Source organism: Oncorhynchus kisutch, linkage group LG6, assembly GCF_002021735.2.
Source record: "Oncorhynchus kisutch isolate 150728-3 linkage group LG6, Okis_V2, whole genome shotgun sequence".
Classification (NCBI taxonomy): domain Eukaryota; kingdom Metazoa; phylum Chordata; class Actinopteri; order Salmoniformes; family Salmonidae; genus Oncorhynchus; species Oncorhynchus kisutch.
The window spans coordinates 42,310,174-42,326,496 of NC_034179.2; the positions used below are offsets into that span (position 1 = coordinate 42,310,174).

General features: G+C 41.0%; 1 protein-coding gene across 1 annotated transcript in view; it reads right to left on the reverse strand.

Annotated features, from left to right (window-relative positions):
• esama (endothelial cell adhesion molecule a) overlaps positions 1-16,323 on the reverse strand; it is a 66,241-nt gene that overhangs the window by 12,338 nt on the left and 37,580 nt on the right. Inside the window, exons 2-3 of the mRNA XM_031826772.1 lie at positions 2,333-2,478; positions 819-1,020 (exon numbers count right to left, since the gene is read on the reverse strand). Of these exons, the coding sequence (XP_031682632.1) occupies positions 819-1,020; positions 2,333-2,478 (348 nt within the window). The remainder of the gene's footprint in view (positions 1-818; positions 1,021-2,332; positions 2,479-16,323) is intronic.

A 16,323-nucleotide genomic window follows, 5' to 3' on the forward strand; every position in this document is an offset into this window, starting at 1 on the left:
CCTGAGTGGATGTTTTTCAGTGGCAGGGACTGGGAGACTAATCAGGATAGAAAGAAAGATGAACGGAGCAAAGTACAGAGGGATCCTTGATGAAGTCCTGAGCACTCTGGAGCAGGTTCTCAGACTGACGTGACGGTTCACCTTCCAACAGGACAACAACCCTAAGCACATAGCCAAGACAATGCAGGAGTAACTTTGGGACAAGTCTCTGAATGTCCTTGAGTGGCCCAGCCCGTTGGCAGCGATTACAGCCACAAGTCTTCTTGGGTATGATGCTACAAGCTTGGTACACCTCTATTTGGGGAGTTTTTGGCATTCTTCTCTTACAGAACCTGATCGAACATCTTTGGAGAGACCTGAAAATAGCTGTGCAGCGACGCTCCTCATTCAACCTGACAGAGCTTGAGAGGATGTGCAGAGAAGAATGGGAGAAACTCCCCAAATACAGGTGTGCCAAGCTTGTAGTGTCATACTCAAGGCTGTAATCGTTACTGTAAGGTGCTTCAACAAAGTACTGAGTAAAGGGTCTGAATACCTAGTGAAATATTACATTTACATATTTCGCAAAAAAGTCCCCCAAAAATGTTTTTGCTATGTCATTATGGGGTATTGTGTGTAGATTGGTGTTTTTATTTAATCATTTTTAGAATAAGGCTGTAACGTAACAAAATGCAGAAAAAGTACAACGGTCTGAATACTTTCAGAATGCACTGTATGTACATGATTGCCTCATTCTACATAAACAGCTCTTATAAAGAATACACAGATGGCATGCTGTATGACTACATGAACTACATAAGGGGTCTCCTTGTCCTTACCATTGACGTTGAGGCTAAGTTCACCAGTCAGGCCCTGGGCCCCGGGGATGATGACCTGGCAGAGGTAGCGTCCTGAGTCCGACTCTTGCGTGTTGTTGATGTACAGGGACAGGTTGGCCGAGGGCATGGTGGCCGTGAAGCCCACACGCTCCCCGAACTGGGGGCTGCCAAAACTGATCGAGTCTGGGGTGTACGAGATGATCTGTGTGGGGTTGATGGTGGGGACAAGAGTCATGAAGATTGTTGCAAAGCTCCCTCGGAAATCCTGTCCTTTTAATTTTACACCATCTGCCATTACCAAGATGTTATCTTAGCTGATGTTATGTTCTTAAGAGAGCCATGAAAAGGGCATTGAGTAGGAATATAATTAGAGTACTTTAAAATATGACAAAAATATTAGAAGAAAACCACATTCTTTCAAATCATATAGACCTTTATGCAAACAAGTGAAACAGAATTATCCTTTGGAGCTAAAGACTAACGGGCCGATTCAGAGTTGAGATAAGGGTTCTCTGGTTATGTCAGACTACCACCCCATGACTGGGCCTTTAGCCAAAGCAGCTTGCCATCTCAAGGCCAACAACTGCAATCTCCCAATCAACTGCTGGTGAATGCTACTGTAGTGGACTTTTTGTGTTTGTTTGATCCCCTTTGGGACTTGGTCCGTCTGTATACTATGGTAGGATAATCTGGAATAAGCAAACATACAGAATATAGGTCATTAGATAACATTGTCTGATTGGGGAACAAGTCAGATGAGACAGTTATGGCCCACTGCCCACTTAATTTGTTTTTGTTTTGTCAAGGGTTAAACCCAACCTAACCCCAAAATCCCAACTCTGTTCAGTGGTTTAGCATTGTGTCACTTGATGGTCTAATTTTCAGAAATGTTACATTTATATTTATGCATTTTCAAGCAAGGGTAAAATACAGTGGATAGATGGAGTGTTAAGCCTTTTATTTGATTCATTTAGGAGGGTTTCCAAAGGAAGAGCTTTGCCAGATTAACAGTATAACAGCAGTCAAACATCCTTCATGATAATAATCCTCCACGTTACAGCCACAGATGGCCAAGCAAGTCAGATTTTCAGTGGAAGCTTTTGAGCAAGAAATGCACAGAACATAAACATATTTTTCCTGAATACTCAGACAAATGATGTGAAGTATCACAGAAGTCAGTTTAACATTAAAACAAAACCTAACAAATTAGAATACATTCATAATTTCAAATCGATGTAAAAAAAAAAAAGGCAATATTAATTTTTCCACCAAAAAACCTTTCCATGTACAAAGTACTTCTGACAAGGAAGTATGTAACTGGTATGCAGAGCTAATGCAAGTAACTTTTATTGTAGACTTAAGTCACAGCAAATATGCCTTTGCCTTAATGTTTGGTGCAAAAGTTCAAGTTACTGTACGCATCTCAAGTGATGACAGCCCTTAAATCGTCAGAGGATCAGCATAGATGCTAGAGGCACCACCACACAACAAAACAGATCCTAAAACAGACTCACCAGTTGGGTGTTATTGGCCACAAAGTTCCAGAGAACGGTGTTCTTGCCAGTGATGGAGCTGGGGCTGTACCAGGCCTGCAGCACCACTTTCTGACCCTCGATCACTTCCATGGTCCTCTGCGGCATCTGGATCTGGGCCAACACACCTGGAGTTGGGAGAGGGGAACTTTACTTATACTTTGGATATCACTTTTCAACAAAGTTTTATATAAAATAATTATATTATACATACACATACAGTTAAAGTCAGAAGTGTACATACACCTTAACCAAATACGTTTAAACTCTGTTTTTCACAATTCCTGACATTTAATCCTAGTAAAAAAAAATGTTTTTAAAACATTTTTTTTTTTACACCATATTCAAAACATTCGCCAGATTGCTCTATGACTGGTTCCGGAGATGGATTTGACATAAGCATTGACTTATTGAAAACTTTGCCACAAATGGAAACCACCAGCCTCTCTTTGACTTTGCCCTCTCTTGTCAAATCCAAAGTTTTGGCATCTTCCATAAATTGCAGCCATGAATCAGCCATAGAAATAGTTCAAAAGAATAAGCTGATGGCTCCAGTAATATGGGTAACTATTGAAAGATAAAATCTACAGTCCAGTCGTGGCCAAAAGTTTTGAGAATAACACAAATATTAATTTTCAGTCTTGTGGTAGCAGAATCAGAATTAGTTCGGTAACATTCATAAATAAGATGTTTTATTTACATAATAATGCTTGTGAGATATTTGTCATTAGGATGTTTTCTTTTGGATAATACTGTTGGCAGTTTGCAGTTATCCCTTCTCTGCTAGGGCTTAGTCACTAGGGGCCCAGAGAGGGGAGAGGTCAGGCTTGTCTTCATATGTCAATGTATCTGTTAAACCATGTGAACCACTATGAAGAATATCAGAAGGGGAGGACAGAATGGAGGCTTGTCTTCTTATGGGAATGTGTCTGTAACTATTACATGTCCCCTCTGAGGTTGCCCTTATCTTGATCTAGTACATGACCTAAGAGGCTCACTGTCTTTTCTGATCTTGTCCAGGAGGGGTTGTATTTGAGATGGAAGTATCTAGAATTGACAATTGATATATGCCATTGGATGAGGTAATGGTTTGGTACTATGTTGTACCAACAATGAGATAAGAACTTCGTTTAGGAAACCAAACTGAACTATAATTTATAGCTAATGCTATCTAGCTATGGGATAGTCCTCTTTCAAGTAAAAGGTTCTTTGTGTAATGTTCATAAGATCTGTTATTCGTCATGTGAGTTGAGAGGGGTGTGTCTTGGCTATAAATGATAGTAAGAACTGTTTTGTAAGCACTCAGAGAATTCATTTATAGACACTGAATTGATCTGAGAGTCACAGGGCTATGGTGAAGCTCATATATAATTAAAGATGGACTTGATAAAATAACTGAGTTGTGTGTGGTTTGCTCTCTCAATGTTTAGTAATACAGGACATTTACACGACAGTCTTCTGCCTCAGTTTGTAGGATCGCAATTTGCATATACTCCAGAATGTTATGAAGAGTGATCAGATGAATTGCAATGAATTGCAAGTCCCTATTTGCCATGCAAATGAACTGAATAAAATAAAAAATCCTCTGCATTTCAGCCCTGCCACAAAAGGACCAGCTGACATGTCAGTGATTCTCTCATTAACACAGGTGAGTGTTGACGAAGACAAGGCTGGAGATCCCTCTGTCATGCTGATTGAGTTTGAATAACAGACTGGAAGCTTCAAAAGGAGGGTGGTGCTTGGAATAATTGTTCTTCCTCTGTCAAACATGGTTACCTGCAAGGAAACACGTGCCGTCATCATTGCTTTGCACATAAAGGGCTTCACAGGTAAGGATATTGCTGCCAGTAAGATTGCACCTAAATCAACCATTTATCGGATCATCAAGAACTTCAAGGAGAGCGGTTCAATTGTTGTGAAGAAGGCTTTAGGGCGCCCAAGAAAGTCCAGCAAGCGCCAGGACCGTCTCCTAAAGTTGATTCAGCTGCAGGATCTGGGAATCACCAGTACAGAGCTTGCTCAGGAATGGCAGCAGGCAGGTGTGAGTGCATCTGCACGCACAGTGAGGCGAAGACTTTTGGAGGATGGCCTGGTGTCAAGAAGAGCAGCAAAGAAGCCACTTCTCTCCAGGAAAAACATCAGGGACAGACTGATATTCTGCAAAAGGTACAGGGATTGGACTGCTGAGGACAGGGGTAAAGTCATTTTCTTTGATGTATCCCCTTTCTGAATGTTTGGGCATCCGGAAAAAAGCTTGTCCGGAGAAGACAAGGTTAGCGCTACCATCAGTCCTGTGCCATGCCAACAGTAAAGCATCCTAAGACCATTCATGTGTGGGGTTGCTTCTCAGCAAAGGGAGTGGGCTCACTCACAATTTTGCCTAAGAACACAGCAATAAATAAAGAATGGTACCAACACATCCTCCGAGAGCAACTTCTCCCAACCATCCAGGAACAGTTTGGTGACGAACTATGCCTTTTCCAGCATGATGGAGCACCTTGCCATAAGGCAAAAGTGATAAGTGGCTAGGGGAACAAAACATCGATATTTTGGGTCCATGGCCAGGAAACTCCCCAGACCTTAATCCCATTGAGAACTTGTGGTCAATCTTCAAGAGGCGGGTGGGCTGCAATGTGACCCAGAAGTGAATTGACAGCATGCCAGGGCGGATTGCAGAGGTCTTGAAAAAGAAGGGTCAACACTGCAAATACTGACTCTTTGCATCAACTTCATGTAATTGTCATGAAAAGCCTTTGCCACTTATGAACTGATTGTAATTATAGTTCAGTATTCCATAGTAACATCTGACAAAAATATCTAAAGCAGCAAACTTTGTGGAAATTAATATTTGTGTCATTCTCAAAACATTTTGCCACAACTGTAAATGGGCACGTGCATCCTTTGGTAGGTAGGCTGCTGGCAGGCTGAGGTACAGCAATGCCAAGTCAGCCTATGCTCATGGTTTTCACAGGGGAAGTGAAAAGATCGGCTACAATGACTTTGCTCATGATCATTAACACTGCAAATTACATGCAACTACAAGTTCCTCGAATTTCCTTCACACGTGCGTTTCATTATCTGAAGACAAATCAAAGCAGTGTAGCAAAACTTTAGTGGTCAAAACCATTCATTTTGGGGCGACAGGGGAAGCGGGTCTGCAAAATGCTATCATGTCACAATTATACTCTTAATACAGACTAGCTAAAAAAAAATGTGAAAATTGTCAAATTATCCAATGGATTATTTGATCAAGATGATCCTAACTGTTAGAGACCAATTTCTATTTTGCCCTGTATATCAAAAGTGTTGGAAAAACTAGTCAATAACTTTCTGATTGGTTTTGTTGATGTCAATAGTATTCTCTCTGGTATGCAATCTGGATTCCACTCAGGTTATGGATGTGTCACTGCATGGTCCTAAATGATGTCACCATTGCCCTTGATTCTAAGCAATGTTGTGCTGCTATTTTTATTGACCTGGCCAAAGCTTTTGATACGGTAGACCACTCTATTCTTGTGGGCCGGCTAAGGAGTATTGGTGTCAGAGGTCTTTGGCCTGGTTTGCTAACTCTCTCTCTCAAAGAGTGCAGTGTATAAAGTCCTTACATCTGCTGCCTCAGCCACTGCCATGTCACCAAGGGAGTACCCCAAGGCCCCACGCTCTTCTCAATTTACATCAACATAGCTCAGGCAGTAGGAAGCTCTCATCCATTTAAATGCAGATGATAGTCTTATACACAGCTGGCCCCTCTCCGGATTTTGTGTTAAACACTCTAGAACAAAGCTTTCTTAGTGTCCAACAAGTTTCTCTGCCCATAACCTTGTTCTGAACACCTCCAAAACAAAGGTTGTGTGGTTTGGTAAGAAGAATGCCCCTCTCTCCACGGGTGTGATTACTACTTCTGAGGGTTTAGAGCTTGAGGTAGTCATACAAGTACTTAGGAGTATGGCTAGATGGTACACTGTCGTTCTCTCAGTACATATCAAAGCTGCAGGCTAAGGATCAATCTAGATTTGGTTTCCTCTACTGTAATCGCTCCTCTTTTGCCCCAGCTGCCAAACTAACCCTGATTCAGATAACAATCCTACCCATGCTAGATTATGGAGACGTAATTTATAGATTGACAGATAAGGGTGCTCTCGAGTAGCTAGATGTTCTTTACCATTCGGCCATCAGATTTGCCACCAATGCTCCTTATAGGACACATCACTGTGTGTGACCCACTGGTTGATGCTTATTTATAAAACCCTCTTAGGCCTCACTTCCTATCTGAGACCTACTGCAGCCCTCATCCTCCACATACAAGCACACACATCCATGGATCACTCCTCATTTCAGTTCGCTGCAGCTAGTGACTGGAACGAGCTGCAAAAAAATAACTAAGCGGACAGTTCTCCATCTCTTCATTCAAAGACTCAATCATGGACATTCTTACTGACAGTTGTGGCTGCTTTGCGTGATGTATTGTGGTCTCAACTTTTTTGCCCTTGTGCTGTTGTCTGTGTCCAATAATATTTGTACCATGTTGTGCTGCTGCCATGTTGTTGTCATGAGTTTCTACCATGCTGTGTTGTCATGTGTTGCTGTCATGCTGTTGTCGTCTTCGGTCTCTCGTCGTGATGTGCGTTTATCCCATATTTTATCTCAGCCCCTCATCCCCGCAGGAGGCCTTTTGGTAGGCCATCATTGTAAATAAGAATTTGTTCTCAACTCACTTGCCTAGTTAAATTAAATAAAAATACAATTTACTGGTTAAAAAAAGGAGCTGCAAAAACAAGTTTACCCCCATCATTTGAATTTGCTCAATTGCTCAGGTGGCAACAAGGCTGTTTGGCTCATCTGTCACAAAGAGGAATAACTTTGCAGCTGTTTTTGATTAATAAACAAAACCATTCTGGTGGGTGCTAACATTCAAAGGAAACACAGCCCTGAAACAAAACATAAGCTGAAAATAATTTGTATGTCATATCCACACCACATTCATATGGATTTGCACAAAGTGGGCAGTTCAGATTAGTCACTTCAAGCCCAAATATATCATACTTTGACAAAAACAATGACGTATTGACTTAAATCGTCGTGCAACATCATGAGTAAGCTCTGGCCATCATCGTTCAGCTCGAAGGCTAGTGGATTTCTACTGGTGCGGGTGTTTATGGTAACTGTCTGAGTGTGGTTGTGACTATCAGGCTGAATAGATTGAAAAATGCATGGGGCCTTAATCAAAAACAGTTGAGTGTTTCTGGTAGAAAGGGAAAATGCACTTTGTAATCAGTGTAACACTTGTCACCCTTCAAGAAATTATCCTCCTACTTCATTCTCAAATACTGTAAAAATAAAAAGACCATGCTTAGTAAGCCCACACAGGGAATTAATTTGCAAACAAAATACTTACTCTTTCACTCCCAGAGCTATTGGAACCAATGATAAATCAGTCTTGCCAACAACAGTTCATTGCCACAACCACTTTGCGCACAATACATAACACCATAAACAATTGTTCCTACCAACCAAAGACGGGAAGATATCCAAACAGGCAAGTACTTTTCTTCATAACTCTTCATGACCACAAGCCCTTCATTACCACAAACACAGTGCTAGATGGTTACTTGGTCCCAATAAGTCACAGCGACTGACACACAGAGCCCCCCAAAAAATACATCTTATGATGTCATTGAAGCAGAGGGGTAGAAATGGACTCCAGACAGCAATCCAGTTGAAAGTGGATCAACTGTAAAATAAAATAAAAAACTTGAAGGAAAAATAAATAAAGTGGATGAATCTCTACCCGTCTGGTTTGCCAGCTTGGTCACTTAATGGGTCAGTCAGGTTTGTCCATGGTCCACTCAGGGCACTCCCCACCCACCCACTCAGGCACTTCTATTCCCTTCTTTATCCACAGCTAATCGTCTTTACCATTATTATTCTATGTTCTATTGAGCTTTGGGAATTACACAAACCTCATCATGGCATAAAGCAATATAGCTAGCATAGGATCTTAACCTCTTACATTCCAGCTTTGGAGGCAGCCGAGTGGAGGGATTTCTTACAGAGAAGTTTACTAGACATTGAGAATAGTGGTAGCTATATGCAGTGGTGGATATACTGTATTATGCTCTCCTGGCAATTCTCTGAATTCAGAGAGTTAAATCACAATGTTTAATTGTTGAAGAGGATAGGTGGCTAGCTGTCTCAATTCCTGGAACGTTCAATAAATTATATATAAATGATTTATATATCTTTTTTTTTAATCCGTTATTTTACCAGGTAAGTTGACTGAGAACACATTCTTATTTACAGCAACGGCCTTGGGTATCCAAATCCCAAAATCCCGGTTGGGTTGGAGGATTAGTGGAATCAGGAGGGAATAAGCAAAATGTCTGGAATCCTCCAAGCAGGTTTTCTGGAAAACCAGGGAATTTATTGAAAGTTCCAGGAATTTTGCAGCCCTACTCAAAGTCTCCAGCTGGTTTAGGTTATACAAGTTATGTTGCTTTATGTTAAGGGATAATCAACGAGGGGCTATGCGTTCTATGGAAAATAATGAATTACATTATTAAAGAGATTATTATTTTCCAGAGAATGCATACAGCCCTGAGTTGATTGTCCCGTTCATACCATGGCTAAAATGTATCACATTTGCCACTAGAAATGTGTTTATTTGCAGGTAGAAATGTGTTCAACATCTACAGAAGTAGCTAGCCAGTGTCCAGCCAGTGTCTATTCCACAAGTTACCACCGGCTAAATCTACGACATTAAAATGTCTATTTAATCTGTTCCATCAGACTGCGCAATCCACTGTCTCATCAGCCCAGCCAGGCAATTTGTAAACTTGATCTTCACTACAAAAAGCATCTAGACATTCTCACATTTGAGACTAACATTTAGTTTTCAACAGCAGAGATTTGTATAAACCTTGCTGTCTGTCTCTCCGACATTTGCAACATTGTCTCAATATTCAAATTCGATCTCTGGCTGTCCCATAGGTGGCAGCGTAGCCTAGTGGTTAAAGCATTGGAAAAGTAACCGAAAGGTTGCAAGTTTGAATCCCCAAGCTGTACAAATCTGTCGTTCTGCCCCTGAACAAGGCAGTTAACCCACTGTTCCTAGGCCATCATTGAAAATAAGAACTTGTTCTTAACCGACTTGCCTGGTTAAATAAAAAGACCTCAGAAAAAAATGGTAGACCTCCACAAGTCTGGTTCATCCTTGCAATTTCGGTCTCCTAGAGATGAACGTACTTTGGTGTGAAAAGTGCAAATCAATCCCAGAACAACAGCAAAGGACCATGTGAAGATTCTGGAGGAAACGGGTACAAAGTATCTATCTATATCCACAGTAAAGCGAGTCCTATATCGACATAACCTGAAAGGCCACTCAGCAAGGAAGAAGCCACTGCTCCAAAACCTCCATTAAAAAGCCAGACTACTGTTTGCAACTGCATATGGGGACAAAGATCGTACTTCTTGGAGAAATGTTCTCTGGTCTGATGAAACAAAAATAGAACTGTTTGGCCATAATGACCATTGTTATGTTTGGAGGAAAAAGGGGGAGGCTTGCAAGCAATAGAACACCATCCCAACTGTGAAGCATGGGTTGTGGCAGCATCATGTTGTGGGAGTGCTTTGCTGCAGGAGGAACTGGTGCACGTCACAAAATAGATGGCGTCATGAGGAAGGAAAATAATGTAGATATATTGAAACAACATCTCAAGACAGTCAGGAAGTTAAAGCTTGTTCGCAAATGGGTCTATGCAAGCATACTTCCAAATTTGTGGCAAAATGGCTTAAGGACAACAAAGTCAAGGTATTGGAGTGGTCATCACAAAGCCCTGACCTCAATCCTATAGAAAATGTGTGGGCAGAACTGGAAAAAACATCTGCGAGTAAGGAGGCTGACAAATCTGACTCAGTTACACCAGCTCTGTCAGTAGGAATGGGCCAAAATTCTCCCTACTTATTGTGGGAAGCTTGTAGAAGGCTACCCAAAATGTTTGACCCAAGTTGAACAATTTAAAAGGCTATGCTACCAAATACTAATTGAGTGTATGTCAACTTCTGACCTACTGGGAATGTGATGAAAGAAATAAAACCTGAAATAAATCACTACTATTATTCTGACATTTCACATTCTTATAATAAAGTGGTGGTTCTAACTGACACAAGACAGGGAATTTTTACAAGCATTAAATGTCAGGAATTGTGAAAAACTGAGTTTAAATGTATTTGGCTCAGGTTTAAGTAAACTTCCGACTTCAATTGTACACTGCTCAAAAAAATAAAGGGAACACTTGAACAACACAATGTAATTCCAAGTCAATCACACTTCTGTGAAATAAAACTGTCCACTTAGGAAGCAACACTGATTGACAATAAATTTCACATGCTGTTATGCAAATGGAATAGACAGGTGGAAATTATAGGCAATTAGCAAGACACCCCCAATAAAGGAGTGGTTCTGCAGGTGGTGACCACATACCACTTCTCAGTTCCTATGCTTCCTGGCTGATGTTTTGGTCACTTTTGAATGCTGGCGGTGCTTTCACTCTAGTGGTAGCATGAGACGGAGTCTACAACCCACACAAGTGGCTCAGGTAGTACAGCTCATCCAGGATGGCACATCAATGCGAGCTGTGGCAAGAAGGTTTGCTGTGTCTGTCAGCGTAGTGTCCAGAGCATGGAGGCGCTACCAGGAGACAGGCCAGTACATCAGGAGACGCGGAGGAGGCCGTAGGAGGGCAACAACCCAGCAGCAGGACCGCTACCTCCGCCTTTGTGCAAGGAGGAGCAGGAGAAGCACTGCCAGAGCCCTGCAAAATGACCTCCAGCAGGCCACAAATGTGCATGTGTCTGCTCAAACGGTCAGAAACAGACTCCATGAGGGTGGTATGAGGGCTTGACGTCCACAGGTGGGGGTTGTGCTTACAGCCCAACACCGTGCCGGACGTTTGGCATTTGCCAGAGAACACCAAGATTGGCAAATTCGCCACTGGCGCCCTGTGCTCTTCACAGATGAAAGCAGGTTCCTGCAAGAGGAAGGCATTGATGCTATGGACTGGCCCGCCCGTTCCCCAGACCTGAATCCAATTGAGCACATCTGGGACATCATGTCTCGCTCCATCCACCGAAGCTACGTTGCACCACAGACTGTCCAGGAGTTGTCCGCCACCTCATCAGGAGCATGCCCAGGCGTTGTAGGGAGGTCATACAGGCACGTGGAGGCCACACACACTACTGAGCCTCATTTTGACTTGTTTTAAGGACATTACATCAGTTGGATCAGCCTGTAGTGTGGTCTTCCACTTTAATTTGGAGTGTGATTCCAAATCCAGACCTCCATGGGTTGATAAATTTGATTTCCATTGATCATTTGTGTGACTTTATTGTTCAGCACATTCAACTATGTAAAGAAAAAAGTATTTAATAAGAATATTTCATTCATTCGGATATAGGATGTGTTATTTTAGTGTTTTTTGAGCAGTGTATATCCTCCAAACACCAGCTTCTCGGGCATTATCACTTAAATAATGCATGCTATAAAATGCCCTTCAAGCCAATCAGAGACAAGTATTAAACCATGCCATGGTATGAAGTCATGTTGCTCTGATTTCCTGTATGGGTCAGTAATAATAATAATAATAATAATAATAATAGTGCTGAAATAATCACATTTATATCAGATGGAAGAGATGCCCTTCAATGTAATTTGTTGTTTCTTTTGGGTAATCATGTAATATCCTTGTCTTTCAATAAAATTACATTTCCAATTTTAAAGAGCTGTGTGTAATCTTCCTTCATCTCTCAATCCAGTCCATCACTGCATGCTGTGTGTTTGTGATTAGCAGACACAAAATGCACGCAGTGTGTATAACTATCACATGGGAATGTGTAAGCTTGTCAGGGTGCGTCTGTGGAGTGTCCATGTCATATGAAATGTGATGTGTGTGTATAGGTCTTGTCTGATGTTCCATGTTCCCACTCCCAAATTATTTAAATAATTTGTTATTTTAGCCCTACTCTAAATTATTTGCCCAGTGTTATCAGAACACATGAGGATACCAGTAGGTTCATTTCTGGTGTTATTTTGATTATTCATTAGAATAAACACCTAACCTTAATCTCACAAACATGCATTCACACAAGCTTACAAGCATACATTCACAACTGCACACACACACACACAATTTTAAAATAAGCTATATTTCAGGTAACTGACATGATCAAAATACCTTAAACACCTTGAAGGGTTAGTTGTTGTAAGATGCACAATCACCATCACAATCATCCTAACCTAATGTAGCAGGCATAAAAGAAACACCTGAGCAGAGATCCCAAATCTAGTTTTCACCGGAAAAGGAAGCTAGGTTGAAGATGGCTGTATCCCTAAAAACCGGATGCATCCGGTTGTTGGCAAAGCCGCTAAGGATGTCATCACCCCAGTCCACTGCCTGTTCCGATTGAGTGGATATTTACTCAATACAAACTGCAATGTGTCCAAATAACCAGGTGGGGGAAGCAGATAACCAGCACCTGCCACTGAGCACCAATGAGCTGAAACAGTGATAGAAGATCAGTACCTTCATGCAAATATAATTTGAATCTCTATTCCACAGTAGTACAGTTTCTTAACATACCCATCACTGGTAATCTTCCTGGGTTCATATACAAACACAATACAACCAGGGATGTAGTGGTAAAAACGTAGGTGAATAAACCCTGAGCAACATGGGTATAAAGGTGTGTAGGTAATGCAAAAGAACATGAATGTACAGTAGAATAATAGGTAATAATAATAATAGCATAATAACAGAGTTCCCTGCAGAAACAAAAGGGTCTTAGAATGTATAGGATTAATACAGAGAATCCTTTAAAAACAACCCATTCACTAACGATAACGCTAAACTTTCATTGCTTTCACAGACAAAAAAATGCATCAAGGGTTGAACTGTGAGAAGCAAAGGCGCTCTCTGAGTGGAGTCAGTGTGTTTACATTCATGATTACAGGGTGTATGTGTGTTTAATGCATGTTTACTATAATTAGTAGAGCTGACAGTCTAATGAATGCCATTTGCCTCTTGTGAGGCAGTGTGTGTCTCCTCTCTGAGTCATTAGGCAACAAGCTCCCCTCTCCACTCTCATCCCTCCATCCTTGCTAAGATGCCTCAGTAAGGGGGGAATAAACCAGCAGAGGGATGTGCAAGGGGGGGGGGGGCGGGAGATCGGAGTCTACAGCGGCCCGCTGTCATTAAGTAGAGAAGCTCTCCTCCGTCCCTTTTTTAAGTCACATCTCTCCCCTCATGTAGCCTCTCTCGCTCCCTACCCCAACAAGGGTCTTAGCTGGCCTAATGCCTTTCTTCTTTGAGACAAATCTACCCCCACCCCACCACTGCTGCTGTACCTTCACACAGGTGATGTTGGGGGTAGGGCTCCTGGCCTTAGAAACTACAGGTTCGGAAGCCAGTGTGTGTGTCTGCATGTGCTGGTCTATGACACAGGGTAAGGCGAGCTGCTGGGTAATGCGAGCTGCTTGGCAGTGATAATGATGAAAGCTGAGAGGTCCTGCTACTTGCTGCTGCTTAAACAGAGACTGGAGTCCGGTGTCAGACACCCAGCGGGGTGCATTCTCTGACAAAACTACTGTATCTAACACACCATTCCTCTAATTTACTACAAGCTTTCACTCTTCACATTACTGCTACCTTGGTCTTATTCAAGATGTAGCAAAACTTAAATGAAAACGTGTCTTATTGGATAAGTTCGAGTAGTATCTTTGTTTCAGTCAATTTTCTACCATGTGGTGTATATGGAATACGACCTTGTTAGCTTATAAAACAGTAAGCATTGGATGTATTTTAAAATGACCCAACTGGATGTAATAAATGGAGGAGTCAAATTGGAGGATAGTAAATCAGAAAGAAAATGAAAACAAGAGAGAAACCGGAATAAAGCGAGAGACAGGGAAAGAGAGACAGAGGATAGTAAATCAGAGTGAAATTAAGACAGGTGAGGATAAGGCGAAGTTGAGAGGCTTACCAGACGAAAGATTAAGAACAATCTTGATCGTCAATGGATACTCAACTGCCTGCACATCCTCTTGAGATTTCAGTACATTTTTCTCCAACAACGTTCTCGTTGAGAAATGATAGCCTTTTTGACCAAGGATGACTTTTTGGACTTGAATGCCAGAACATTCAAGATATAAAAAGGTAAATACATTTTTAAAACTATCTTGCTTTCCCCACCTTATGAGACCTACACATCCTCAACACTGAAAAAAATGTACAGTGAGATCGAAATAATTTAAAAGCTTACAAACAGGTTTGTCAAACAGTTTTCAAATAAAAGGTATGTTTTTATCCTTAATCGTCAATTATCTAAAAACACTTAAAAGCCAATGTTTTTTCATGTTCACATATGTTGTAGCTGAGACCTTATTTCACATCTGCGGTTGTGGTGTTGTGACTGCAATCAGTTGAGACAGAACATGCTCTTGAATACAGGGTGGGTGTCACGTTTTGGCTGATAAATGTACTAAAATGAAAATGTCGACAATCAAATGGTTCCACAAAGATGGTTGGATGTCCACATAGAGAATGTTGACTTGAATGGAAATGTTTTAAATTATACTATCAATCATCCAAATATATAGAACAGACATTACCATTAAGTTGACATTCAACGGTGGGTGGACCAGAAGCTTTCTTTGTGGTAGTAATTAGAAGTTCAAATGTCAATTCAATTTAAAATGTCAAAGGTGTACCAGCTAAATTGCAGTGGTCTGAAGGGATAGGTCAATTCTATGAATTATATTTCTATGATTGAAATGACACACCCTGTATTCAAGAGCATGCTATGTCTCAACCAATGGTGGGCACAACAAACAACTCAGATGATGTAAAATAGGGTCTAAGCTACAACATTTGCGAAAATGGAGTTGTGTTTAGATAATTGAAGTTAAGTTATCATTTTTATACATAAACATTTTCTTTCTCAAGAAATGTAAAAAAAAATAATTAAAAGTGTCCGTTTTGAAATTATATCAAACTCAACCACTTATCTTTTTCAGTGATGAAGAAATGGATGTCTCATGGTATGGTTGGGTATAAAAAAAATGGGTCAACTGAACACCTCCGTCTCCTGAATGTTTGGTGGCTTTCTGACCATTTCTTCCATGGGCAAGTACGGCATATATAGAAAGTTTTGTTTAAATCAAAAGGCATGCTGTCAAAAAGTCATTGAATTCATATTGGTTACTCATCTGTGCTCGAAGTTCTTTAATCCACTCACATTCCTAGATGGATCGGATTATAATATTGCGTCATAACTGACGAGATTGAATATCAGCCAGTGTGGATGAAAAAAATGATTTACGTGAAATGTGATATGACGCGTGTGTGGGGAGGGAAGTAACATTAGAGTCTGACTTAACAAATCATAATTTCAGCTCCTTGTGGCTGCGAGGGGTTATCATCATCATCATCATCATCCATCTCCACACAGACAGTCTGGGTAATTAGTATGAATCGAGCACTTGCAGAGGCTTACAGTAGTACTGTAGTAGATACAGTTGAAGTCGGAAGTTTACATACACCTTAGCCAAATACATTTAAGCTCAGTTTCACAATTCCTGACATTTAATCCAAGTAAAGATTCCCTGTGTTAGGTCAGTTAGGATCACTACTTTATTTTAAGAGTGTGAAATGTCAGAATAATAGTAGAGAGAATGATTTATTTCAGCTTTTATTTCTTTCATCACATTCCCAGGGGGTCAGAGGTTTACATACACTCAATTAGTATTTGGTAGCATTGTCTTTAAATGGTTTAACATGGGTCAAATGTTTCAGGTAGCCTTCCACAAGCTTCCCACAATAAATTGGGTGACTTTTGGCCCATTCAACCTGACAGAGCTGGTGTAACTGAGTCCGGTTTGTATGCCTCCTTGCTCACACATGCTTTTCTATAGCATTGAGTTT